General features: G+C 40.0%; 1 protein-coding gene across 1 annotated transcript; it reads left to right on the top strand.

Moving 5' to 3' along the window:
• Window positions 1-3,700: 3,700 nt before the first annotated feature.
• Window positions 3,701-27,575, top strand: ZNF292 (zinc finger protein 292). Its single transcript, XM_054393399.1, has 5 exons — window positions 3,701-3,833; window positions 13,766-13,968; window positions 17,272-17,408; window positions 18,644-18,785; window positions 20,389-27,575. Exons 1-5 carry the CDS (start codon window positions 3,716-3,718, stop codon window positions 27,565-27,567), a joined length of 7,779 nt encoding a protein of 2,592 aa, XP_054249374.1. The 5' UTR covers window positions 3,701-3,715; the 3' UTR covers window positions 27,568-27,575.
• The last annotated feature ends 7 nt before the right edge of the window (window positions 27,576-27,582 follow it).

The following is a 27,582-nucleotide window of genomic DNA, read 5'->3' on the forward strand; positions in this document are numbered from 1 at the left end:
CAGCTACATCCTCAGCTGTGCTAGCAAGAATGGGGCCAGCAGCTTGAGGGAGATTAATCCTTTTATTGAGAGCCTGCGGACAAACAGTGGCAATCAGATTCAGAGACAGAGTGCTCACAGAGGTTGTGGATGTCTTTCAGGATACTCGTGGCTCCATCGGATGTTACTCCAAACAACTTAATCTAATAGCCACTACTTTGAGCAGGATGTCAGACAAACAGAATTGCTATCTGTTACTCTGAACTTTCTGCCTCTTTGGCCCCCAAGAAGCAAACAGTAAAATTGATCATCTTAATGTCACAGGCTGCAACCTGCCATAGCATATGAATTAGTTTGCAATCCATTAAGCCACACCAGGCCTGAAAGCAGAGATCCAGGGGGCACATGGTGTGGATATTGACACAAGAACCTTAGTGGCTACTCCAAGTAGTTGTATGAGGAAAGGCTGAGGGAGCTGGGGTTGTTCAGCCTGGAGAAGAGGAGATGCAGGGGGGACCTTATCACTCTCTACAACTACCTAAAAGGAAGTTGTAGTCAGGTGGGTGTCTGGCTCTTCTCCCAGGCAACTGGTGACAGGACAAGAGGGCATGGTATGAAGCTGCACCAGGGGAGGTTTAGGTTGGATATTAGGAAGCACTTCCTCACAGAAAGGCTGATTAGGCTCTGGGATGGACTGCCCAGGGAAGTGGTGGAGTTGCCATCACTGGAGGTCTTTAAGAAAAGATTGGATGTGGCACTTGGTGGCATGGTTTAGCTGATGTCATGGTGTTAGGTCATAGGCTGGACTTGATCTCAGAGCTCTTTTCCAGCGTCAACAATTCTGTTATTGTGTGATTCCACTGTAATGTATGTCTGAGTTCCCTGGCCCTGACTGAAATAATCAGAAGTCTTTTGTACTGTGGGGGATGGTGGTGGTGGTTATTCCATCATTCTCATGAGTTTTATTTCAGAATCATGTGGCAAGTAGGAAAACAACTTTTTGATTGAGTTTTTGGTGTACAAATAATGTCTTTAAAATGCATAGTTGATGTTCCTTTCAGGACCTTGTAAAAAGCAATATCCTGAAGATGCCTGTATCAGCAGGGTGGCAAGAGAGGAAACGTAAAACTGTTCCTCAAAGTAGAGAAGTTAAAATAAGGACTAATACTTTCAAATTTACTTGCTTTAGAAGGTGAATTGTAGAATTTTAGAGGTGAATGTCTTTAAAAGGAAGAGTTTTCAGTTCCTCAATTATGAATTCCTAGGGAAAATTATGTATTTTCCCAAATACTCTCTTCAGGCTTCTATATTTGGAATGTATTAATGTAAAATTGTGGTGATACTGTAACAAGGAAGTGTCAACAATTTTATATAATCAGAGTGTGGAGTTTAAGTTCCAGTTGATAATGAAACAATCTATTTTAAGGGAAAAAGGCAAGGCATGCCTTGAGAAGTTGTAATTCATACTAAGGAGACAGAAACAATCATTAAGAAGGATAATCAACTAGTGAGGAGTGTAAAACTAAAAACTTAACATTTGTTCCTGAATTTTGGGGTTGTTTTTTTTTTTTTTTTCCTTGCTTTTCCTAAACAGACTTTGCTGGAATATGCAGAGAAGTGGAAAACATCAGAAGACCCCCTGCCCCTGTTGGAGGTGTATACAGTGGCTATCCGAAGTTACGTTAAAGCGCGCCCTTACCTTACCTCCGAGTGTGAAAACGTAGCCTTCGTGCTTGAACGTTTAGCACTGTGAGTATGATCTTCCAGTTACTAAAGCCAACCTCTGTGGTATTAACTTTTCACTGCCTAAATGCTTTCCCAGTCCAGTTCACGATCTGTAGAAATTCTAACTGGGTTGGGATGCTCCTTCCTTCCTCATCCTCTCACAAGAAGCATTGGCCGTATCTTTGGTGGATGGAAATGGGGCAGTCTTGGGAAGGGCTCCTAATTTAGGACAAAACAACATTCTTGGCTTAAACACTTCACTACTGTTGATCTGCATGCAACCTCATAGTGCATCAGTTTACACAGACTGCTACAGGGTTGTACTGCAGGGATAAATCCATATTTAAAAAAAAAAATAATCTGTCTTTTACAGAGTTTGCTTTTACAGTTTCTGCAAGTATCCCTGACCTTTTCTTTATATGTTCACAGAAAGCAAACTTTCATGATTTTTTTTTTTTTGGCATGTCAGAGGACTATTTGGATTTTAGAGTAGAGCTCTTAGCTAGACATTTTAAAGGCAAAAATTGCCTCAATAACGTTCCCATTTGTCTTCTAGAAGCTGTATTGAACTTCTGCTGTGTCTGCCTCTTGATTTACCTGAAAATAAATGGGAAGAATTTCAGGCTTTTGTACAGGTGAGTTAGAGTTATGAAATAAAGGCTTAATGGTTTGGAAACCTAGGAATATTAAGTATGTAGCATGCTTGAACACGTGTTTCCTGGTGGCTGATAAAGATCAAGGCCTTCAGCTGGAAATCCTATCTACTCTGTAATAACTGCTGTCACTCATATCATTTGTCTGTCATAGTTCATGTAGCAGCTGTGGAGAGAAAGATGTTTTCAGATACTTAAAAGAAAGTTCATGTTTTAAAAGGCATTTGTCTGTTAACACTGTTAGAAATGAAATAAGTCATTCTTTACTATTTGTGGTTGGACATTTGAGATTTATTATGAATGAAAGATCTGTTGATACTGCAGGATTGTTAGATCTCCCACAGGGCACTAGCTGGTTAAGGGTTAGAGCTCTGCTTTAAAGGAAGGTGTTGAAAGAGGTTCTGCTCCACAGCATTTATCAGAAATAATATAGTGGGAGGTCCTGCCTATAGTTAAAAACAAAACCAACCAAAAACTGGGGGTTAAAGAGAAGAAAGGAATAATGGACAAAAAGACCAAATACAATTACCTCAAAAAATCTCAGCTTAAATGACATAGGAAGGTGCAAGGCTGACTTTCAGAGTGAATTTTTACTAGCAACTGCCCGATGTAAATCAATTCTGAACAAGTGTTCTGTGCTGGGAGGTTCCACAGCCTTCAGAGCAGGTGGAAAAGTAAATGAAAAGTGAACAGAGAGCTGAGTCCTTTCTTCAAGGACCAGTGTTCATTGTACATTGCTACTTAAGCCATAGATTTTTTCAGGTATTTCATTTGCTCCCCAACATAGACCTGCTTCCAGAATTTATTCTAGTATTTAAAAGGAGTAGAAACTATTTTAATTGATTTTTAATAATGCAGCCTGCCCTCATTGTATTTGCATGGAACCACACAGTGATATCTTACATCTTAAATCTTTCACCTTTACAAAAGTGGTTTTTTCCACTCTTCCCAGTGCATAAAAATTGAACTGCTGAAGAGTTTGAAAAGACTTTCAAGAGTTCAGGCAGCTGATGGCAGACCAATATGTGGGCAAGAGAATTTGCTCATCTGTTTTCAAAAGGGAGGCTGATTTCAAAACCTAGTTTCAGAAATTTAAGAAGCAGCCCTGTAAATGAGGGCAAGTTTGGGGCATTCAATCATTTTGGTTTCCCAGCTTAAGTCTTAAGTGACAGAGGCAGAATTAAAACCTATATAGGCTGAATATTAAGATTGTTATATATTTAAATCTTTATCTGGTAAGGGTTTTTGTCTTTTTTTTAATGTAAGACATAAAGTTTAAACAAACCCACAAATGTAAAATTTTTTTAACAATACTTTGTTTTGTAAAATATGTTCTCCAGGTGGCTCATAAAAACTTGATGGAAAATGGCAGCCATGAACTGCGTATTTTAACTACACTTACACAAGAGAAGGGAGTCTGGAAGAACCCAGTGCTGTGCAGTATTCTTTCCCAGGAACAGTTAGATCCAGAAAAAGGTAAAAATTAAAACTGTGATTAAGATAAGTAATACATTGACATATTGCTATAATATTGAAGTCATCTGTTGAAAATAGTTTGTGTGACACTTTATAAGCTATATGAATAAATACCCTTGTAGCACTGTCTGAATTATTAAGACAGTATATTCCTAGGAATATACCAATAATTTAATGTTGATATTTTTCATAAGACATAATCATACCTGGAGATCTCCTGAGACATTTTCTTTGTAAACTATGCGAAAGGGAGATTACATATGGGCAGTGGGGTAAGTTCAGTACTGATATAACAATAAGAATGGAGTTTACTCAATTATGAATTGCATTACAGAAGCTCATTTAGACCAGAGTTATGAGAATGGCTAAGAGCAGTTGCATAGGGAAGAGTAAATGATCAGCAGAGACTTATAATGGTATTTTTCTGATAGGTGATTTCCATAGTTTATGATCTGTGATTCAGAAGTGGTATGCTTGTGTTAATAAGTCTTAGCTGGGTTTTTGATTGCCTAATTGGTTTTACAATCTGAGTGAGCCCTCACACCTAAGCATCTGTGGCAGAGCTATACAGTTCTCAGATCAAGTAAAGTAGTTCCTCTTACTGTCTGCTTCCTTTTAGCCTGATGCCTCCTTATCTCCTATGGTATTCTCTATTAAAAAGTAAACTATGCTTGTGTCTTTTAATGAATGCATCATGAGACATAATTCATTGGACTGCTGTCATATCCCATCTTCTGTCCTCTAGTCTCTGTTCCATCCTGTCTTCTAGCTCTACTGTCCCATCCCTCATACAGGGGGGCAAAGGTTTATTTAGCAGTCAGCCTGCAGATGTATTGCTGTTTTGCATTCCTTTGGTAATATTTATTAACATTGATCTTGCTTCCTGACTGAGCACTGAACCAATGTTTCCTTGAAACGGTCTGGTTTAATCCCAATTGCTTTCTTGAGGAGAAGTATTTACATCAATATTAGGATTTCCTCCTAACACACAGCCCAATTTTCTGTTTGTACAGTTTGGTTGCATTTTTTTCCCTGTGAATATCACTTTGGAGGTTGCAATCAACATTTTAACTTTGTCTGTTATGCCATGGTACAGAGTGCAGTCCTCTTCAGCCTTTTAATTTTGGTATGGGTTTGCCACCCTGCTTTTATCAGGATGTTTTGTCACCTTGTGTTCTACCTCTGTTAGGAAAAATACTTAGGAGAATGCTGGATAGTAGAGGTCCTTCTTCAGGAACCTCAGGGAACACACTGGGGGTTTTTCTTTTTTTCTTTTTTGACTGAGAGTTTATCTGCATAAGGATCTTCTTTTTGCTACCAAGATAGGTTGGCATCTGTAGCTATTTTGAGGGACCTTTTAAAATACCTTTAGAAAATTATTTTTATCTCCTTTTTTCATATTATCACAGCTCCCTCAGATAAGTCTAGTAAATACATAATGGAATTTAATGAAAGTTGTGCTTATTCTTCCACAAGATTTGGATTTTGCTACTTCTGTTAATTGTTTATTGTGTTTCTAATACAGATTTTTGTATTAGTATGCAGTCCTCAGAGTGCCCCAGAGTACTCTTTTGTCAGCTTTGTATCAGCTACCTCCCACTCCTCTTTAACAGTAAGATGTTTCTGAGAGGTTTAATTAATATTTTCCTTGCCTTATGTTTGAGGGGTTTTATAAGAACTCCCTCATGAATCCATTTTTGATGACTATTTGTTTTGTCAGTGTTTTCATACCAAGTTTTTTACAGATGTTTCAGGGTTCCTTTAGCTCCTGAACATTACTCAAGGATGCTTCTGCTTTGGACTTAACTTCTATTAAAGTTACTACATGCTGCATCAGTGGCAAGATTGTCATACTACATACCATATTTTTGTTCCTCAGTTGACAAGCTGGTTTATAGCTATTGTCATCCTCTGTAACAGTGTATTGTTTTGTGCCACCTTCTTGCCAATTTGAAGGATATTTTAGTAATACCAAACTCCACTGCCCAGAGAACTGGCTTTCTTGTCCCTTACTCCAGCACTCCCACTGTGCAACCACTTACCCTCTTGTGGTGCACAACTCTCAGCCTTGACTCCAGAATAACAGTCTTAGGAATATTTGTAAACTTGTCCTAGAGGATTTTAGTTTTGTTCTTCATGTTGCCTTTTTGCTATTTCAGAAGTTCCCATGTGTTTAAGTAGCCAGCTTGTTACACCGAGATGATACCATTTGGCACATTTGATCAGCTCAGCCTTTGAGTAATGACTATTGTAAGCATTTGTCTGTTGGAGATGAAACAACTAGTTGTATGGAAGTCTTTTTTATAATATCATCCTCTTAAGCTTTTGTTGCCTGTATTTGTTGCAGTTATTTCTTCATGTTTTATTTCGGTCTTGGTAATCTGAGTTATGACCTGTTCAGAACAATTATAACCTATTCAGAATCCTTGACATAACTGGATATCTGCTGGATTTTGGGTCAGTGATTATCTCTTCTTGAATGCTTCTGTTGTTGACTCCTGAAGGCCAGTTTGACTCTTTCCATCTCCTGTAGGAAGCAAAATTAGGTAATGTCTGTTTTGTCTCACAGATTGCTTTGAATTCCTCTGTTTCCAAACTGTACTCACTTGTGAGAGACAAGTTCATGTTCTCTGACTACACAGCATAGCTGGTTTGTTCTGGTTACAGTCAAACAAATGCAGACTTGTCTTGAACTGGGGTATCCTCTCCTAATTTTGGGAATGGACTGTTGCATGGGTTCCACCCAAAAAAACAAGCAAGAAGTATTTACTTCCTAAGGTGTTAGAGGCTGTTCTCCAAGTGCTGTGTCATAAAGCGTGTTACTCCTGACTGCCTTGGGCAGAGCTGCTCTCTGATGAGTGCATGTCTGGAAAGATTAAAGCACTAAGGAGAGCAAAAATAATAGAGGATGGATACCAAGTTGTTTGAAGCACCGAGAAGGGCATGCCTGTCACTGATTTCTTTGCTGGTGGGTGTTAGTGCATTACTACAAGATGTTCACATTCTATGTACTGTGGTAAGAAGTAGTAAAATCTATCTTTAACTGCACTGCAGGAGCTATATGCATGCATGTGTTCATGTGCACATATGAAATCTTTTTACACTGGAAATACTCTCTGGCCACTTGATCAGTCACCTGCTTGGGTGACAAACATTGGCATTACCCTGGATTTTTGCCCCATCTCTGGCCACAAATATTGGGAAACCAGGCTTAAGTTCCCAGTTTCTGTGCCACAGATGTCACCAAATAAAACAGAATTTCCTCTTGGAAACTGTTGTATGTTGATACCCCACCTAAGTTTTTTCTGAAGAAAAGTTCTCTCTCTCCCCATGCAAGTGGAACATGAGCATTGTCATTTGGGGCCATGCTTGTTCTCACAATGCTAGTCTGTTGTGTGGAGGACTAGCCTTGAAATAGGAATTTGGATTCCTAATGAGCTGAGGAATATATATAATTAGATTTTTTCCCCCCTTGTGATTCCAGAAAGAATTTATTTGCAGAGACTGAATTGTCAGGAGAGTCTTTGGAAGTCCGTTGTGGGGGCTCCCTAAGTGGCTGTCTGGAGCTGCTAGCACTACTTGTGGCTGCTATGTGAGAGATTTCCTGAGAATAACTCTTGAGTTTCCTGTACCTGTTTGATACTTCAGTGTCATAAATCAATCTACATTCATGTGAAAAATGGGCAATCCTCCCCTCCCTCAGAGCAGTCAGTGCTGAGAAGAGAGATCCTTCCCCCAGTTCTGCCTATCTTGGTTCTTTCTTCTGTATTTTGCCTGTGTCTTTACCCAACAGGACCCACAATTATGTGACCAGGCCTGCAACTTCTTGATTTCAAATCCTGGTTCCTGAGCAGTGTTATCTCTTAGAAGTGTGCTCAGAGCACTGTAAACTCCTTGTTTATGTGAATTTTCTTTTCCCATCTAAACCTGTCTCCTGTGCATTTAAAAAATGTCTATCAGATTTTGAGTTTTGTCTGTGTAGCATTGTGGACATTTTAGACTTGAGAGATCACCCAATATTACATGATCCCTTTGGGTCACGAGGATAGCAAAGTACCTTGTCAAAGTAATTTGGAGATCCCTTAGGAGCACACACTGGTAATGTTCCTTGATGTGGAGCACTGCTCAGCAGTTTCCATCAACCTCAGATAGTGGGAACATCTCAGTTCAAGAAGGACAGGGAACTGCTTGAAAGAGTCCAACACAGAGCCACAAAAGTGATTAAGGGAGTGGAACATCTTCCTTATGAGGAGAGACTGAGGGAGCTGGGGCTCTGCAGCTTGGAGAGGAGGAGACCTCATTAATGTTTATAAGTATGTAAAGGGTGAGTGCCAAGAGGATGGAGTCAGGCTTCCCTCAGTGATGCCCAATGACAGGACAAGGGGCAAGTTGAAAGTTGAGGCATAGGAAGATCCATGGAAACATGAGGAAAAAAATTTTCACTGTGAGAGTGACAGAACACTGGAACAGGCTGCCCAGGGGGGTTGTGGAGTCTCCCTCTCTGGAGATATTCAAAACTCACCTGGATGTATTCCTGTGTGATCTACTCTAGGGGATCCTGCTCTGGCAGGGGGGTTGGACTGGATGAGCTTGGGAGGTCCCTTCCAGCCCCTAACATTCTGTGATTCTGTGATGTAGTCTCAGTACCAAAACAGAAAGAAATCTGGGAAAATATCCTAGACATGTGGAAATAAAATATCTTTTCCACATCGTTAATTCATGATGGCAGTATTAGCTATGATCACTGACTAGTCTGAAGGTACATGGGGCACCTGCTTTAGGACTTCTCAATGTTTTCACATTGCTATCAGACATTGCATTACATTTGCACATTGATTGGATCTACTACTGACTACTTGAAATTTCAGCTGCATGACTGCGTTATTGTTTTTTCTTGAAATTGCTTGTCATTACCAAGAAGCACTTGTATTTGGAGATTGTTTGATTAATTGGTTATGGAAGGAAACCTTAGTAAGATAATGTGTCTTTTGTTTTACTGGCTGCCTCCTGGACTACCAGACAGCTTAATTTGAGATCAGTGCTGATGTGAATCTTGAATTGAAGCTGATCTGAATTCATAATAACCAGAATTGATGTTTGTTGAAGTTGCTAATCTGTTTGGCCTTATTGCTTAGGGTACCAGAGGCTGAAAGTTGAAGTGTGCCCAAGTGTTTTGGGTTATGTGATAGCCTATACAATGTTAAAACACTTTACTACTGCACTTCTATCTTCAGTTTCTCTCAGCTTGGCTTGTGTTCCTCAGCATGAACCTGTTTTTCCATCCTTGAGGTTGCCATTTTCTTGTGCTGCTGGTGAAATCCTTCAAAACTGTCACTGATAACTCCTCATCTGATACTGAGAATGAATGGAGGAACTGTCTAGAGAGAGAAGGATCTGAAATAACCCTACAGAAAGCCAGGATGCTGCTGCTTTTTAAACCTGGATGCCAGGAATTAAGTGCCTTATTTTTTTGTAAGTTCAAATGTAGCAGGCAGACTTCTGAAGCATGTCCCACTGAAAAGATACAACCATCACTATTCACAGATTATCAAGGTGAATAACAGGCAGGTTAGAATTTAAACAGCCAGCAAGGGACTGTTCTCAGTAATCAGAGCATCTGCTGCCCGAAGTCAAATGATACCAGCAGGTCACTTAAAAGTGTTTGCATCCTGGGTATATTCAAAGCAGCCACCTGGAACTTCTTTTACCCTTTCACCAGACAATATGCCATCGTAGAAGCATCCAGGATTGATGCTGCATTCAGCAGAATTGTGCTGAGATGTTGTTTGCATGAAGGATTCTGAGACCCAGCTCCAGGTAAATATGAAAACATCGAGTACAGTTCAGAGCCACCCACGGTGTGAACGCACATGTGGACTAACACTTGAAGATGACTACAGAGGTTACTGAGTAGTAACTGAAGTTCTTTGAGATGGATAGTCCACATGTACATTCACCTCTTGCCTTCTTCCTCCTTGGCCAGAGTGAGGTTGGGAAGACGCCAGGGTCTGTGGTAGACTAATCTATACCTAGCCAAGAATTGGCAAAGGGTAAAGTAGAAGGATTATGAGTGCTTTAAGGCCAAAATTCTTTGCTTTGTTCTCTACAAGTCCTCCAGTCAGCCAAAACACAACATACATGTGGACTGTCCACCATAGAGAACTTATTACTACGGAAGTGTGGTTGCGGCTCGTTCATGCTCTTGTGTGCTACTAATCTCTGGATTAGCTTTCCTCTTTTTTTTGATTCATGTATGGTATAAGCATTATCTGTAATCAAAGCTAATAATAGTTCTTGTGGGCTTCATATGGAATCACTTGGTAGCATGACATGAGACTCCAGCTGTGGGATTCAAGGCAATAACAGAGAAACTCTGTCTGAAAGGTTAGATTCCAGTATCTGCAAGTTCCTTTGCCAGGGTTAGTGCTATTTGTTCGATGTCATCTGCTTTTTTTTTCTTTTTCTTTCCTGTTAGAGCCGTAATTTTACATTAATTCTGCATATGCCTTGCACAAACATGAGTTTGTGAATTGTAATGGTTGGGGGAGCATTGCACAAACCAGCATTTAATAACTTTTCCAAGAATCGTGCTGTCAACAAACTGGATCGTTCTCATTAAATACATCAGCTTTTGTGCTCATAGAGATTAACTGACTTGGGCTGGAAAAGTGTATTTTTGTGAAGCTAGATTTGTTATGGTAAACTATTTGTCTACACTAACTTTTGAAAGACACATTGTGCTATAAATTGTATTTATAAAATGTTAAAATAACCCCCCCAAAATTTTATCCTTAAGGCTTTTCTCCGCCATACAACCTCGGCACCATTTTTTATCTTAAAATGTCACACACAGTTCAGTTACAAAATAAATGTAATTAAAACTTGTGTTTTGAATGAGCTTCCCAATGTTAACTGTAATGATTATAATCACTTGAGTTAGAATAAAGCCTTAAGAGCTAGCATGTAGGTTTAATGGCAAGGTGTTCCTGTAGCTTGTTGAAAAGATAACAGGAAGTGTTCTGATGGTTATGCAAGGTGGGCTGCCTACAGCAGTAAACACTTAAAGGAAAGGGATTACTGAGGACGAGCAGATAGAACACAGTCCTTAAAATATTAAATGCAGTAATTATAATAATCAGAGTGAAACATCTTGGCTTACCAGTATAGCTTAAAGTCTAAGGTCTTCCTGTATCTTGTTACAGAAAATAAGGCAAAATGCTCCGATGTTATTCCAGGCAGACTAGCTTGGAAGTAAACACCATAGGTGAAAGGATTACCGGTACCCGGTAGGAGGAAGAGCAAGGCTAAAGCTATTGATTGTAATTAGTCACTGGTTCATTGCTGGGTTGACAAGAGCAGGAACAAGTTTTGTAAGGTATCAGTAATGCCATTAAAGGAACATTTACTTTGTTGTTTAAATAGCAGATGTCCTCTAACAAACAAAAAAATGCCCTTTATCTGTTAGCACGCTCTACTTTCCATTGCTCCTTCATATATTATTGAATCATCAGGGTTGGAAGGGACCACAAGGATCATCTATTTCCAACCCCCTGGCCATGGGCAGGTTGCTCAGAGCCACATCCAGCCTGGCCTTAAAAACCTCCAGGGATGGGTCTTCCACCACCTCCCTGGGCAACCTGTTCCAGTGTCTCACCACCCTCATGCTAAAGAACTTCCTAACTTCCAATCTGAATCTATCCACTTCCAGGTTTGTTCCATTCCTCCTACTCCTGTCACTACCTGATACCCTAAAAAGTCCCTCCCCAGCTTTCTTGTAGCCCTCTTCAGATACTGGAAGGCCACAAGAAGGTCTCCTGGGAGCCTTCTCTCCAGACAGAACAGCCCCAACTCTCTCAGTTTGTCTCCATAGGAGAGGAGCTCCAGCCCTCTGATCATCCTCATGGCCCTTTTTTGGACACGTTCCAGCACGTCCAGATCCTTCCTGTAATAGGGGCTCCAGAACTGGATGCAGTACTCCAGGTGGGGTCCCACCACAGTGGAGTAGAGGCTGCCATATCTTCATCAACATGGAGAGAGGAAGAAAGAATGTTCTCACACATTAGTGAGCCATGGCTGAACTTGTGTAATAGTGTATGAGGATCCTGAACAAACAGCTAAGAAGTTGGTTGAAAGGATAATTCAAGCATACATCTGAAAATGAGTGGAAAAATAATGATGGGGTCTAACTGGCCTGATTTCTGCAAAAGGCAGTCAGTATCTTCTGCCTTGAAACTGTACTGAAATGACAAAAATGAAAACAGTTGACCTAATTTATGAGATGGGCTTTTAGTAATATCCTGTATTAGTACTTAGGAGGAATCATGAGATAAAATGAAAGATGGTCGTGAATCAGAAACTAACCAGAATGGGAGGAAGCAAAGAATAAAATGTGGTGATTGTTTTTCTTTCAGTAAAGCTTGTGTTTATTATGTTCATACCTCAAATACTAGAGAGGTCATTAATTTTGCAGACACAAAAATTATTTGTTTCACCTAGAACAACCAGGTTTTTGAAAGTCAAGAAAATGAAGAATTATGTGAGTGGGCAACATGACTCGAGTGAAATTCAAAGCAAGTAAATTAAGAGGAATATACTGAATGTTTCTACCAAGAAGTGTCAGGAAGGGAGCACTGCACACACCCAGAAGGTTTCAGGAGGAGGCAGTTATAATACTCAAAGGCTGGGAAAAAAAAATCTCATTTAGAAAAGATCAAGATTTTACCTTAACACTGAATCTGTTGTTTTTCATAGAATCATAGAATTGTCAGGGTTGGAAGGGACCTCAAGGATCATCTATTTCTACCCTGCCTGCCATGGGCAGGGACACCTCACACCAGATCAGGTTGCCCAGAGCCCCATCCAGCCTGGCCTTAAAAACTTCCAGGGATGGGGTTTCTACCACCTGCCTGGGAAACCTGTTCCAGTGTCTCACCACCTTCATGGTGAAGAGCTTCTTCCTGACATCCAATCTGAATCTACCCACTGAAAAAAAAGAAAAAATTGTAGAGAATTCCATTGTTTTTGAAAGATGTGAAAATGTGTCATGAAATTAAGATGTAGTCTAAAGGATTAAACAAAATTGATTTGTCTCTCTATCTAGTTTTAATAAATGACTTTATGTATTTTGGGAGGTAGTACTAAACCATATGCTTCAAAGCTGAAGCAACTCTGATCATGAAAATCCAGATGAGACCTGAGATGTGTATATGTAAGAGTAGGAACATGAAACTGCTACCAGTTTTTGTAGGATTTTTCTGCCTTCCACTGACGCATATTGAGTTGGGTTCTTAGTTGAGACAAGTAGAGTTTTATCTCTAGTAGCAGCACAACCACAAAATACAGTGGAATAAAATGCAGCCATTCCTCTGAGTTTTAAACTATACACACTCAAATGTATACAGAGGAAGCTTCTTTTTCTAGGAAACTCAGTTGACTGGAAAACTTTCAAAGGTGTGTGAGTGCACTCTGTGGATGCACGATAGGAACACCGATAGAAAGGAATCCAAATACTTCTACATTTGTCACATTTATCCTTTCACAGTAAGGTCTTTCAAAGGCACAGATTTATAAGAAAGGATGAGAGAGTAGTGGCTTTGTGATAGCTGTCTTTCTGCAGAAATAGAACGAAATGTTATCTCAGTATTTTACTATTTATATGCTCTCTAAATCTGTTTTGTGTGCAGCTATTTTGCCAGGAAGTTAGAAAGAGTTAAAAGCTGCAAGTTGGTAAAGGCTCTTGCAGGGAGTTCTTGTAATAAAAAATGCAGGTCTCAAAGATGCTTTTTCTGGTCGTGTTTCATACCTTTTGCACCTTTTTTTTTTTTTTTTGTATAAATTGTGGGGGTTAACCATGAATGAGTAAATGCCATCTGTTAACTCTGTAACCTGCTGTGAAACATGTATGTAATCTTTTGGCTTGTTTTTCTTTGAAGTGAATGAATTCTTAGTGTTTGAAGGCCCTGTCCTGCTGGATATGCGTATTAAGCACCTAATGAAAACAAAGCAATTAACGCAAGCTACTGCCCTGGCAAAACTGTGCTCTGATCATCCAGAAATCAGTGCAAAAGGCAATTTCAAGCAAACCTACCTGGTCTGTCTTTGCTCAGGATCACCAAATGAAAAGCTAATGGAAGAAGTAAGTAAAAAATGAAGAAGTACATTTTCTTAGGTTGATTAATGTTAATAACGTCGCTGATTATAGGTTGTGTTTCTGTAGAAGAGGTTTTTCTTTTAAAACAATCAACTAAAATGTTTTTGGTATGTTGTTTTTTCATCTAAGTCACTTTTTTAAACTGAGTAGTAATGACTCAAAACACTTATGGAAATACAATATTAGGTCAGCAGTAGACATTTTCTGGTTCTGCCACAACTTTGTTTCATTTTGCTTGAAGTATCTTTAAATTCTGCCTCAGATCTTCTTAGTAAAGTGAAAATAATGGTTTTCTCATTCTTACTATTTTAACTCTAGCTGTTTGTGTAGTACCTAGTCCACAGTGGGGCCCTTTAGATGCTGCTTTCAGATCAGAGAATAAATGCAACCTATTTTCACCCAAATACTTGGATGAAATTAAAGGTGAAATCAGATATTTGATCTGATTTGAAATATAAAATCCTTCTTATTTCAATGTAAAAGTCAAAGAAGAGATGACAGCTTTGCTTTTTTGCATTCATTCAGGTGACATCTTTATTTCTCACCCCACCCCAGAGTTTTGTCTGTGCTGTTTTCTTCCTTAAAGAAAAACTGACTGGAATTGTCAGGTTTCTTGGCTGCTGTTTTTTTGTCTCTTGTCATCTTTTTATGTTAATAACAAATATTAAGCATGTTGAAATCGATCTTTAAGGGATAAAAACTATGCAGTGATTAGAGTTTGAAAAATTTCCTGCTTAGATGCAGACTAAATTCTAAGATGACAGCTTCTCACTGTGCATACTCTTCTGATGCTCAGTAGGATCAGATCAGATCTCCCCGCTCTGGCTGCTGTAGGCCTTGCCAAAACAGGCTCAGGGCTGTGCGATCTCCTGGTTATTTCTGAAGACTCTGAATAAAACTTGGGATCTGCAACCTTGCAAACATACTTCCTTCATTACCTAGCCCCACTGTGCTCCCAAAGCAGAATGGGCTTGCTTAGTGAATGAACTGTGAATCCTGTGGACAAAAGGAATGGGTCATCCACGCTTTTTAGAATGCCCTAACACAGAGAGGTTTAGACAGGGTTAAACACAGAGAACCTAATTCGGATACTTCCAAAGCTTGGTTTGCTTGGGTGGCTTAGCTTTGCAGCTTCAGCTGCAGCACAGTTTGCAATGTTACTAACCATTCTGGAAAGCTCCTGTGTTGTCAAGAGAAGGCAGATAGGCTATTAAAATGTCAAGGAGGACTTCCGAACTGAGTTGTTTCATAGTGCAAGAGCAGTAAGAAAATGGGGGGAAAAAACAGTAAACAAAGTACAGCTCACTCTTCAGTGATATGGGAATTTTTATGTCCATTCAGAATAGGCAGAACGTAGCATTTGAGCATGTTTTCTGCTTGGATGGGTCTTAATAGTTTGCTTCAATAATGTGAAGAATTCAGATCTGCAGTATGTGAAATGCTAGACTGATGGACTTGATGGCTGGACTTGTACAGACCTGTACTGGAAGCTGGGTCCTGTAGGAACTCTGAGAGGCTGGAAAAACATTTCAGAAAAAAACAAAACTTCCATTTATTGTAAGTTCAGTTTTCCTTATTCTTCCCTGAGCTTTTAACTGGTGGTCCCTGTCTGAGATGGGATGCTGAGCAAAGCATATGTAAGTTAATCCATCCTCTCTGAGGTCTTGAGGAATGCAGTTTTCTTTAGATGATGACTTTGAGATTATTAAACCACAAATGATACTGAATAAAGGGTTGTTAATATATTTTTAAGTGTCCATTCAGTGAAAAAAATTAGTTGCTATTGTCTTCAAAATTGTAGTTTGATTGCCTGACTGATAGCTGGATACCATGGTGCCCAGCCAAGCTGTGCTGCCACCTTACCCAAAGCAGTGACCTAGCTGGGTGTTTGGGTGGGTGCTTCTGTTTCTTGCTTTGGGTGGTCTTGTGATTTTTTTAAGAGAGACTTCCAACAATGCTGATCACAGAATCAACCAGCTTGGAAGAGATCTCCAAGATCATCAAGTCCAACCAATTGTCCAACCCTAACTAACCAACTAGACCATGGCACTAAGTGCGTCATCCAGGCTTTTCTTAAACACCCCCAGGGATGTTGACCCCACCATCTCCCTGGGCAGCACATTCCAACAGCCAATCTCTCTTTCTGTGAAGAACTTCTTTCTAAAATCAAGCCTAAACTTCCCCCTGCACAGCTTGAGACTGTGTCCTCTTGTTCTGTCACTGGTTGCCTGGGAGAAGAGACCAACCCCCACCTGGCTACAACCTCCCTTCAGGTAGTTGTAGAGAGCAATAAGGTCTCCCCTGAGCCTCCTCTTCTCCAGGCTAAACATCCCCAGCTCCCTCAGCCTCTCCTCACAGGGCTGTGCTCCAGACCCCTCACCAGCCTTGTTGCCCTTCTCTGGACATGTTGGAGCAACTCAACATCTTTCTTCAACTGAGGGGCCCAGAACTGGACACAGTACTCCATACAATGGCCAAGTTATTCTTCAGCTGCCCATGTCAAAGAATAATTATTCTGGTGTGACCTGCCAGATGTGCTAATTGATGCAGTCAAACCAGTCTGCTGATAATCAAATTAGACAGGAGTTCTTCTAACAAGTGCCCTGATTCAGTCCTGATACAACAGTCTAGTACTACTGGGTGACTTTTTTTTTCTTTTGTTTTGCTACAAAACTGAGGCTTCCATCATTGCTTGACCAAATAAGTTACATTGCAGAGACATAATGTTCTTGTAGAAAAGTTTTCAGTTGACCTGCTTCTTACTGTACAGCTTCCCTTTTCTTTTTAGCTTTAGTTTTTTAAAAATACTGGAACATTCATGTTGAACTTCAGATTCATTGATTGCCCAGTTCTTGCATTAAAGCAATATTAACATCAGTAACTAATAAACTGGGTTAGAGTTTCAGGTCATAATCTTTTTCTTTTTTCTGTTAGGCTGCAATTTAAAGCTGTAAATCTGCTCATTACAATTACTACATGTATGTAACATAGATGAATAATGTTGTACATCAACATTTTTAGGTGACTAGGACAGTAGATACAAATAAGTCTTGTATCTGAAAACCAAGTTATAGTCACTGCAATAAAACAATTTTTCCACTGGCATTATTAGTTTTGATGTTACCTAGCAATGCTCTGATTTGCTTTTAAGCTTATCACTGTCTGACAGAACCTACGTTCCAAATTAATGCCTTTTATATTTTTCTTTACCAAAGATCATGTAACTGTATGTCTGAAAATGAATCCACTCTCTTAGCCTTGGTCTTGCTTTCTTTTCCTCTCTTCTAGATAGCAGAAGTAGATTGCAAAGATGCTCTAGAAATGATCTGTAACCTGGAATCTGACGGAGATGAAAAAACTGCTCTAATTTTATGTGCAGCATTTTTATCTCGCCAGCTGCAGCAAGGAGAGATGTACTGTGCCTGGTGAGTTTGAACACTGTTTTCTGTCTAATGGAACAAAAGTTAGTTTGGGGAAGATACTACTGATACGTAAGATGTAAGTTGACTTTATTTAGCTGATAAAATCTGTAAGCTAAACAGGAAGGAGGTAAGGCTCTTGAAAAGCTAAAAATGGAGGGGGGAAAAAAGATTCTTGAAAAGATTAGCTTCCATTAGCAGTATTTGAAGGCTCTTTGTATGATTAGGCATTTACAAATACCAGTAGCTGGTTAATAATATTTCTTGCCAATAATCTTATGCAATAGAAAAAAGGAATTTATTATCTGGAGGCAGCTAGTCAGCATTACATAAACATTTAGTGTGTAAGCACTCTTCCTTTCTGTCCTTATTTGATAACTCGGTATTTCTGTCTCTAACAAGCTTCTAGTAAAGGAGGAGCTCTTCACTGCTATAGCAAGTACAATAAGCTAGGTGAAGAATCTTGTTTATGACTTGCTTTCATTTCTGTTGAAGCCAAGAAGTTTGTTGGCTTGTATTTGAGCTGTTAGGGTCTAAATTTACAACTGCTAGGGTTTGTACTTTCAAACCTGCACAATTCCTGAAGAATTTGCTTTGTACGTCTCCCTTTTACGTGCAGCAGCAGGAGAATATCTGCTAATGTAAGATTTTGCTTTGACAGATTCTGCTAAAGTTTTGGGGTTTACACCATTTCACAAGGTACTAAATACTCCTGGCTATTGCACCTAAGGGAGGAATGAACTAGTGAGTTAATGTAGATAAAGTAATACTGTTGGGCTTTGGGGTCTTAATTTCTCACTGAATCACAGATTCACCTCTTAAAACAGCAGCTGAAAAAAAATGTGTCTACCACAGAGCAAAGTCATCCTCCTGTAGCTGTTAGCAATTACTAAGAATTCAGAAGTGTAGATTTCCAGTCTGTGAAGAGTAAACTATTTCACAAGACTTTTGCAAGGCCAGATCAAGAGTCTTTAAATTATGTAGCATGTAAATTGTGGTAATACTGCTTTTGTTCTGAGCTGTCCTTCTGGAATTGAGTCATTGTAATAATTTTGAAAATTACATACTATTAGTGTGGGTATATTAATAAAAGCTTTTCTCTGTAAGATAACTCTGAATAAATACAGATTTTTTTTTTTCATTCCTCAAAGACAAAATAGAAACTGTTCTCAACCTTGCATTTCTTGTGATCAGATTAGTGTTTGCATTGCTGGCCCTGAAATCTTGTTCTCTTGTTCTAGGGAACTGACTCTTTTCTGGAGTAAACTGCAGCAAAGGGTAGAGCCTTCTATTCAAGTGTATCTAGAGAGATGTCGGCAACTTTCTGTGTTAACTAAGACTGTTTATCACATTTTCTTCCTGATTAAAGTAATTAATTCAGAGGTAAGGATACTCCTGAAAGAGTATTTTGGACACTTTTAATGGAACTGCAATCAGAAAATTTATGAGAGTTACTTAGACATCCCATCTCTTTGTGTAACATCATCTTTGGGGTAATCCTAATTTGCTTTAGGAAAGGCTGCAGGAGATTCCTTCTGCAAGTAAGCTGTAAATTGATTCATTTTGAATCATTAACAACTTTCCTGTTCCTTTGAGGAAAAAAAAAAAAGGGGGGGGAGGGGGAGAAGGATAAACAGAGTTCCTGGATGCTATAACTAAGATGAAGGAAAAAACAAAAGGTGAAGTTACAGCCACTACCTCTATGAGGTATTTTCTGTTAGTTGGTCCTAGCAGCCCTTTTTAACATTTTCTGTATTACAAGCGTTACAGAAAATGGACAGGAAGAGCTTATGAGGAAAGGAAATGAAGGCTGCATATTAATATATAATAAAATGACAAAGCTTTAAAGAAAAAAAAATTGTTTTCTGAAATTAAATACCTGCGTCTTGTGGTCTCAGATCCAATGTTGTAATCATCTATCTCAGCTAGCCTCATGTAATTGTCCTAGTTCCCTCTCATTAATAGTCGCACTGTTCACACTAAATTGAGCTCTTCTGAAAGATTTTAGTTGGGAGACATCTGTAATTGGTATATTCTAAAACTATTTATTTTTTTCCTTGTACAGTGTTTTGGCTTGGGCCTCTGAGCTTAGAGACTACTGAAATTTGGAGGGGTGGGGAATAGCTTTCACAGAGTGTTCTAATATTAAGAGCTTTGTCTGCTCCAGGCCATATGAATTTTTTTTCTAGTGAGCTGTGGATCATGTCATTGATGCCACAAATTGGAGACCATGTGGGCAGTAGACTTGTGCATTCATAAATTCACTGGACTTTATTCTCACGTACAGCACAGCCTCTCTGTGCATCCTTGGCAAGCATAAAGGGACTGTAAAGTGGCCATAAATGTAATTTACTTTGCCTGAGGGCATGAATGAGAAAATATCACATGGGCTTTGGAACATTTAAATGATGGAACATTTAGCTATGCTTACTCCTTGCAGTTGGAATGGAGCTGTATATGCAGTTGAGGTCAGTTGACCTAATTGGCATAATCTTTAAAAATCAAAATAAACCTTTATACTTTAAGTGATTTCCAAATTATCTTTTTGAAGATCACACGCTTCTCTTCAGCTGGAGCACTTTTGTAAGCATTTGAATTCTACCCAATGTTAATGCTCCACAGAAGCTCATCTCAAATAACTGTTACACAACTGTCAGACTTTATTTAATGGAAAAGGCTCAGTATTGCTCTAACATAATCCTCTAACATACAGTCCTAAGGTCCTCCAACTAGATAGAATTAACTTGTGGTTTATTTATAGGTAAATTCTCACCTGTTTTTCGTGCTATTGAAAAAAAACAAAGTTATGCAACTTGCTGAATAGCATCTAAGGACAAACCACTGTGCTTCTTAAAGTAAAAAAGAATTAGTATAACTTCCAGGTGCATTTTTTTGGAGACTTAAGGTTGTACAATGATATATTCAATTTACAACTGTAGAAAGGGTTACGATGAGCTGACCTACTAAAATTAGTCTTCCTTTACAGATTGATGGTGCTGGACTTGCAACCTGCATTGAACTGTGTGTGAAAGCATTGCGCTTGGAATCCAGTGAAAACACAGATGTCAAAATATCAATTTGCAAGACTATCTCCTGCTTACTTCCAGATGATTTGGAGGTTAAACGTGCTTGTCAGCTGAGTGAATTTCTTCTCGAACCCACTGTGGATGCATATTATGCTGTTGAAATGCTGTATAATCAGCCTGACCAGAAGTATGATGAAGAGAATCTTCCAATACCAAATTCTTTACGCTGTGAACTCTTACTTGTACTGAAAACTCAGTGGCCTTTTGATCCAGAATTCTGGGACTGGAAAACTCTCAAGCGTCAGTGTCTGGCACTTATGGGAGAGGAGGCATCCATCGTGTCATCGATAGACGAACTAAATGATAGCGAAGTGTATGAGAAGGTTGATGATTGCGAAGATGAGACTAAAGAAACTTCTATGAATGGGCTTGCTGGCACATTTGATGAAGCTACAAGCCTTCTTAGGGGTATCAATGATGAAAAACAGAAAAAGAGAGAAATTAAAAAGCTCAGAGAGAGGGGGTTCATATCAGCTAGGTTTAGGAACTGGCAAGCTTATATGCAGTATTGCGTGTTATGCGACAAAGAATTCTTAGGTCATAGAATAGTCAGACATGCACAAAAACATTACAAAGATGGAATTTACAGTTGCCCTATTTGTGCCCAAAATTTTAATTCTAAAGAAAGTTTTGTTCCCCATGTAACTTTGCATGTTAAAAAATCCAGCAAAGAGAGACTGGCTGCTATGAAACCACTGAGAAGATTGGGAAGACCTCCTAAAATAGTAACTGCCAACGAGAATCAGAGAACCGATTCTGTATCCAAACTGGAGCAGCGACCCATTAAGAAGAACAGTCTCTATTCAACAGACTTCATTGTGTTTAATGATAACGATGGCTCAGATGATGAAAATGATGACAAAGATAAACCTTACATACCAGAGATAGTGCCAGTCCAAAAGCCACTCCCTATCAATGAATTCACCTGCCCTGTAACATTTTGTAAAAAAGGCTTTAAGTATTTTAAAAATCTAATAGCACATGCAAAGGGGCATAAAGACAATGAAGAAGCTAAACGCTTCCTTGAAATGCAAAGCAAAAAAGTGATATGCCAGTACTGTAGACGACATTTTGTAAGTGTTACTCACCTGAATGATCATTTACAAATGCACTGTGGCAGCAAGCCTTATATCTGCATACAGATGAAGTGTAAGGCTGGGTTTAACAGTTACGCTGAGCTGCTGACGCATCGGAAAGAGCATCAGGTCTTCAGAGCAAAGTGTATGTTCCCTAAATGTGGCAGAGTGTTTTCCGAAGCCTATTTGCTCTATGATCACGAAGCACAACACTATAATACCTATACCTGCAAAGTCACAGGTTGTGGAAAGGTGTACCGGTGTCAGAATGAACTGGAAAAGCACATTGAGGACCACAACAAGCAGCCTGAAGAAGTGCAACAGCCTGAGAGCCAGACTGATGAGCCTGATCTTAGTCAACCTTCTAAAGATGCTGAAAATCGTGATGGAGTCGCTGTTAAAGAGGAATTGACATCTCCTCTGGCTGACGACCAAAGCAGTTTTACTGAAGGAGAAAATATTGTCTGGAATCAAATCAAAGCAGAACCTGTAGGGAATGAAAGTGTAAACATATCAGCGAGTGTACTGGAGCAAAGTGATTCCTTGACTAGTGCTGGTTCAGAGCAGTCTCCTTCAGATTCAGTGAAGACAGAAGTGGCTGTTCCAGCAAGCAGCATTAAGGTGACTGCAGTTAACCAAAAGATCCTAGATAACATTGCAAAAAGAGGTAAACTACCTGCTACTGACATTCAGGTAGATACTACTAAACCTGGAGCCCAGCTGTTGTGCTCATCGGTTGACTCTTGTCTTCCAGTTTTCCAAGACAGAAGGGAAGAAGACCATCTCAGTCAGAATACTCAGAATGTTTCTGTGACCTCAGACACACTAAAACCAGAAGCCCTTGAATCAAAAAGCTTAGAAAGACAAGTGAGCATTGTAAATCCATTCAACCTGCAGAATCAGGCAGGATATCGAAACAGTGTACCCATTTCCAAACTTGAAATTGAAGACAGTATTAAGGCTGCAGCTAATCTATATAACCTGCCTTTAAAAACATTAGAAAGTATTACATTTGTCCCTTCGCAGCCTAACATCAGTAACTCTTTAGTCCCAGCTGTGCCACCAGCAGCCCCGATTCAGAAGTTTAACTGTCAGGTCGAGGGGTGTACTCGAACGTACAACTCTTCACAGAGCATTGGCAAACACATGAAGGCAGCACACCCTGACCACTACGCTGCTTTTAAATTGCAGCGTAAGAACAAGAAGCCCCGAAAATCCAGCAGCCTGCAGCACGTGCCCAACGATGGGAAGATCGTCTACCTCGCGTTGTCCCAAGTGGGCAACCCCAGCGCTGCTGCTTTTACCGCACAGAACAAACCTAATTTGAATCCTGCCTGTTCCAGTCAAGTGCAACATGTCTCGAGTACACTCTTCCCAACCCACCTAGAAAATGTGGCCAATCCTATGTTGCCTGTAGTAGAAAGTGTCATAAATCCAAGTTTGTCTACTCGTATTAAAAGTGAGCCTGAGAGTGTTTTATGTTCACAGATGGAAAATCTGTCTGGCACAACCTTACCTTCCCAGTTGGATGACCTGGCAAAAACAGTTATGCCTCTGAATATTGATGGCAATTCAGATCCTTTTCTTCCCTTGCCCGCAGAAAATGGCCCACTGTCTCTCTTTCCTTCGTCAGCAGAGAATCCCCCAAATTCAGTCTTCTCACAAGTGGAAAATAACACAAATAACTTTTCATCACAATTAGAAGGAAACACTAGTTCTGCTTTCCCAAAAGAGGAAACTGTTGATCAAATATTTCCCTCACGATTGAGTACTGAAAATAACTTCAATGAAACTAGTTCTCAACATCCAGCTTCAGAAAACATGAAAAAAGATCATTGCCGGGGCCCAAATGGGAAAGAAAGGAAACCAAAGCATAACAAGCGGGCAAAGTGGCCAGCAATAATTAGGGATGGCAAATTTATCTGTAGCAGGTGTTTCAGAGTTTTTACTAATCCTAGATCCCTTGGTGGTCACTTATCTAAGAGGTCTTACTGTAAGCCTCTTGATGGATCAGAAATTTCTCCAGAAGCTTTGCAGGCTAATGGACAATCTTTGCTTGCCAGTATGATTCTTTCCTCAAACTCGTTAAACTTGCATCAACCCCAGGAGTCTGCTTTCAATCCAGAGATGTATTTTAAAGATCCATCATTCCTCCAGTTACTTGCAGCTGAAAATCGTTCCACAGCCTTACTGCAGACTATGTTTCCACGGGTCAGCATGACTAACTTTAATAGCAGTGGGAATGAGGAAGGAAATCAAATTATAAAGCAAGCCTTGGAAACCGCAGGGATCCCCGGTACCTTTGATAACACAGAAGTACTTCCACATGTAGTTACAGGTCGCGTCACTGGTGCAGCTCAGATAAATGCAGCTCTTCTCCCCAACTCAACCACATCCCCTCTCCTGCAGACAGTCTGTAACCCCACTGCCCTGCTAACAGACCAAAACAGGATCCTCAATGCCAAAATTCCTCCGATAAACGAATGCAAAAGTTTGCCTGTTTTTGCAGCAGAGGACTTAATGCTAAAGACTATTGAAAATGGCCTGTGTCCGAGCTCATTTTCTAATGCTGTAGCAGCTGCACAAAACTTTGCAGGGAGCAGTCCACGAGTTTCAGTTATAAGTAGTCCCCAAAATTCAGGATCGAGTGACTTGAATAAGAAGGGAACCAGTGCTTCAAAGAGGAAGAGAAAAGCAACTACGCCCTTGCTTGCCCCCAACACACCACAAAAAATAGCAGTAAATAATGCACCAGTGGTGGGACTTGTAATGAAAAGCACTGAGGGAAACATGCAAATACAGGGAGAAAGTTTTCAGGCCAACTTGCTGGGAAATTGTGGCTCCCAAGCGGTGGTGGAAAATCTTACACAGAAACTCAATAATGTTGACAATCAGTTATTTATGGCCAGTATCAAAGAGAACTTCAAAACAAATCTGGAGGCTCATACTATGCTACCCCCTTTAACAGTAAAAACTGAAAATGGGGATTCCCAAATGATGCCTGTAACTTCTTGTGTGCAAGCAAATTTGGAGGAACAGATTTCAGAAGACAATGTTATGCAGAACTTTGAAAAAACTCTGGAAATTATTAAAACTGCTATGAATTCACAGATACGTGAAGTGAAAACTGAAATTCAGGATACCATCGCTGCTTCAGGACAGACCTTGCAAGTAAATAATGCTCAGGCTTCCTTGGGAAATTCTACCCACAGTGTAAAACTACCCACTCCCACACCATTTGCTGTGCACGCAGGGAGTGTCACTGCTGCAAAGAGTAGCTCTGCTCAGTCTGAAACATCTCAAAAGGATGACACTCAAATGTTGGAAATTTTGGAGGGCCTGCAAAAATTGAAACTAGAAAGTGATTCACCCATTCAGGTTTCTGAGACTATTTCTCATTACCCTCCCACAGTTAGGCTAGCACCAGCAATCCCTGTTGTATCAACTGAAAATAAACTCCTCACCCAAATGTCTTCAGAGGCAAATAACATTCAGTTTAGCGATAAAGTTAATAAGCCTTTCGTATGTCAGAATCCAGGCTGCAACTATAGTGCTATGACAAAAGATGCATTGTTTAAACACTATGGCAAGGTTCATCAGTACACTGCAGAAATGATACTAGAAATTAAGAAACATCAGCTGAAGTTTGCTCCCTTCAAATGTGTTGTAACTACCTGTCCAAAAACATTCACAAGAAACTCTAATCTCCGAGCTCACTGTCAGCTCGTACACCATTTTACAACAGAGGAGATGGTGAAATTAAAAATTAAAAGACCTTACGGCAGAAGACCTCAAAATGAAATTATAAACATAGCCCCACAACCTGTCGAAATAAAACCTTTGCAGACACTAATAATAGAAAACAAAACTACAGTTCCATTGGTCAGTGAAGCTCAGGTAAAAGAAGCTGTAGAGCCTGTAAAAGTCTTGGAGAAAATTTTACCCGAAAATAATATTCCTGAAAGACTGGAAAAACCTCCGCAGGTGGTTTTTGTTCCACCAGAGCAACATAATGCAGCTTCTCTTGGCAGCGCAGAGGAAGAATCCCAAGTACACAAGGTTAGGAAATACAGGAAGGAAAAAGAGGAGAGAAAACGTAGGAAGCCCATAACAAAATCTCTGGAGTTTCCCACTAGGTACAGCCCTTACAGACCCTATCGGTGTGTCCATCAGGGCTGCTTTGCGGCTTTTACAATACAACAAAACCTAATCCTTCATTACCAAGCTGTGCACAAATCAGACCTCCCTGCCTTCTCTGCTGAAGTGGAGGAGGAGAATGAGCCAGGCAAAGAAGAACAAGAAGAGGCAGAAACCAAACCCACTGTCAGAGAGTTCAGGTGTGAGGTGAATGACTGCTCTCGCATCTTCCAGGAAGTTACCAGCTTGCTACAGCATTATATGAAGCTCCATAACATGACTGCAGAGCAGATTGGAAACATGAAATCAGCTCCAGAGGTGGGAAGGTTTTTTTGTGATCAGTCTCAATGCAAGTCTTCATTTACAACGTATCTTAGCTACGTCATACATCTCGAGACAGATCACAGCATTAAGGTAAAGCCAAACAAAGGAGAAGATGATGGTGTGTTCAGGTGTGACTGCGAAGGCTGTGACCGGATTTACGCTACTAGGTCTAACCTCTTGAGGCATATTTTTAACAAACATAATGACAAACATAAAGATCATCTAATAAGACCCAGGCGACTGACACCCGGTCAGGAAAACATTTCAAGCAAAGCAAATCAGGAGAAACCACTGAAATCCAAACAGAGAGGGCTGAGAAACAGATCGGGAAAAGAAGGTAACAGACTGTCAATGAAAACAAAGAGAAAGAAAAATGTGAACTTGGAAACCAAAAACTCAAAAGCAATGCAAGTTCCAGAAAACAAGGCTTACTCCCTGAAATGTGGCAAGCACGTGTATGCCATAAAGGCTAGGAACGACGCCTTATCGGAATGTACCAGCAGGTTCATCATTCAGTATCCCTGTATGATCAAGGGATGTTCCTCTGTAGTTACCAGCGAAAGCAACATTATAAGGCATTACAAATGTCACAAGCTGTCCAAAGCATTCACTTCCCAACACAGGAATCTTCTTATTGTATCTAAAAAGCACTCTGTCCCAGAAGTACAGGAAGCCTCTTGTGAGCAAGAGGAGACTGATAAAAAAAGTGACATGAAAGAGCCTGAACCAAGTTTGACTGTGAGCAATAATGACACAAGCACACCTACGTTACCACAAAAGGAAACTGAGAAAGGTGAGAAGGATGAAGTGGACGAACTGACAGAACTATTTATAACTAAACTCATAAATGAGGATTGCTCAAGTGCTGAAAATCAAGCAAAAGTTTCTTCCAGTGTAAATAGTGACTTACAGGAGACCAGCTCCTGCCCCTTAGAAAAGCAAAAACCAAACAACTTAAAAAGAGCAAACAAAGAAAAAAATGTATCTCAGAATAAGAGGAGGAGAGCTGAAAAAACAGAGGAAGCACTGCCTGCTGAGGTGAGTAGTGTGCACAGGGAGGAAGAGACTGCTGTCGCCATTCAAACAGCCGAAGAGCAGCCTGCGGCTTTCGACTGGAGCTCATTTAAGCCGATGGGTTTTGAAGTGTCATTCCTCAAGTTCCTTGAAGAGTCTGCTGTGAAGCAAAAGAAAAACAATGAAAGAGACTACCACAGTAGCGGAACAAAAAAAGGATCCCATGCAAACTCCCGAAAACCCAGCGAGAAGACCCCCGTAGCAAGTAATAACGTCACTTGGTCATGTTCCGAAACGGAAACCCTTGTCCCGTTTGCCAACCCATCGCAGCTTCCGTGTGCTGACAACGTAAAGATCGTTTTAGACAAGACTTTTAAAGACTGCACCGAGCGTGTGTTGAAGCAACTTCAGGAAATGAAACCTATCGTCAGTCTGAGAAAGCTCGAAGGACGCTGGGAAGATAATCCAGAGGTTACGGCTGCAAAAGTTACTGTTGTGGGTACCAAGGAAAGGGAGAAAAAATACTGAATACCTAATGTGTTT

The sequence above is a fragment of the Indicator indicator genome, chromosome 2, assembly GCF_027791375.1.
Source record: "Indicator indicator isolate 239-I01 chromosome 2, UM_Iind_1.1, whole genome shotgun sequence".
Classification (NCBI taxonomy): Eukaryota; Metazoa; Chordata; class Aves; order Piciformes; family Indicatoridae; genus Indicator; species Indicator indicator.

Coding starts and splice junctions, on each gene's coding strand:
- ZNF292 (XM_054393399.1), top strand. CDS start 3,716: ATGGAAAATGGCAGCCATGAACTGCGTATTTTAACTACACTTACACAA. Junction 3,834..13,765: donor ACAGTTAGATCCAGAAAAAG/GTAAAAATTAAA, acceptor TTTTCTTTGAAG/TGAATGAATTCTTAGTGTTT. Junction 13,969..17,271: donor ATGAAAAGCTAATGGAAGAA/GTAAGTAAAAAA, acceptor CCTCTCTTCTAG/ATAGCAGAAGTAGATTGCAA.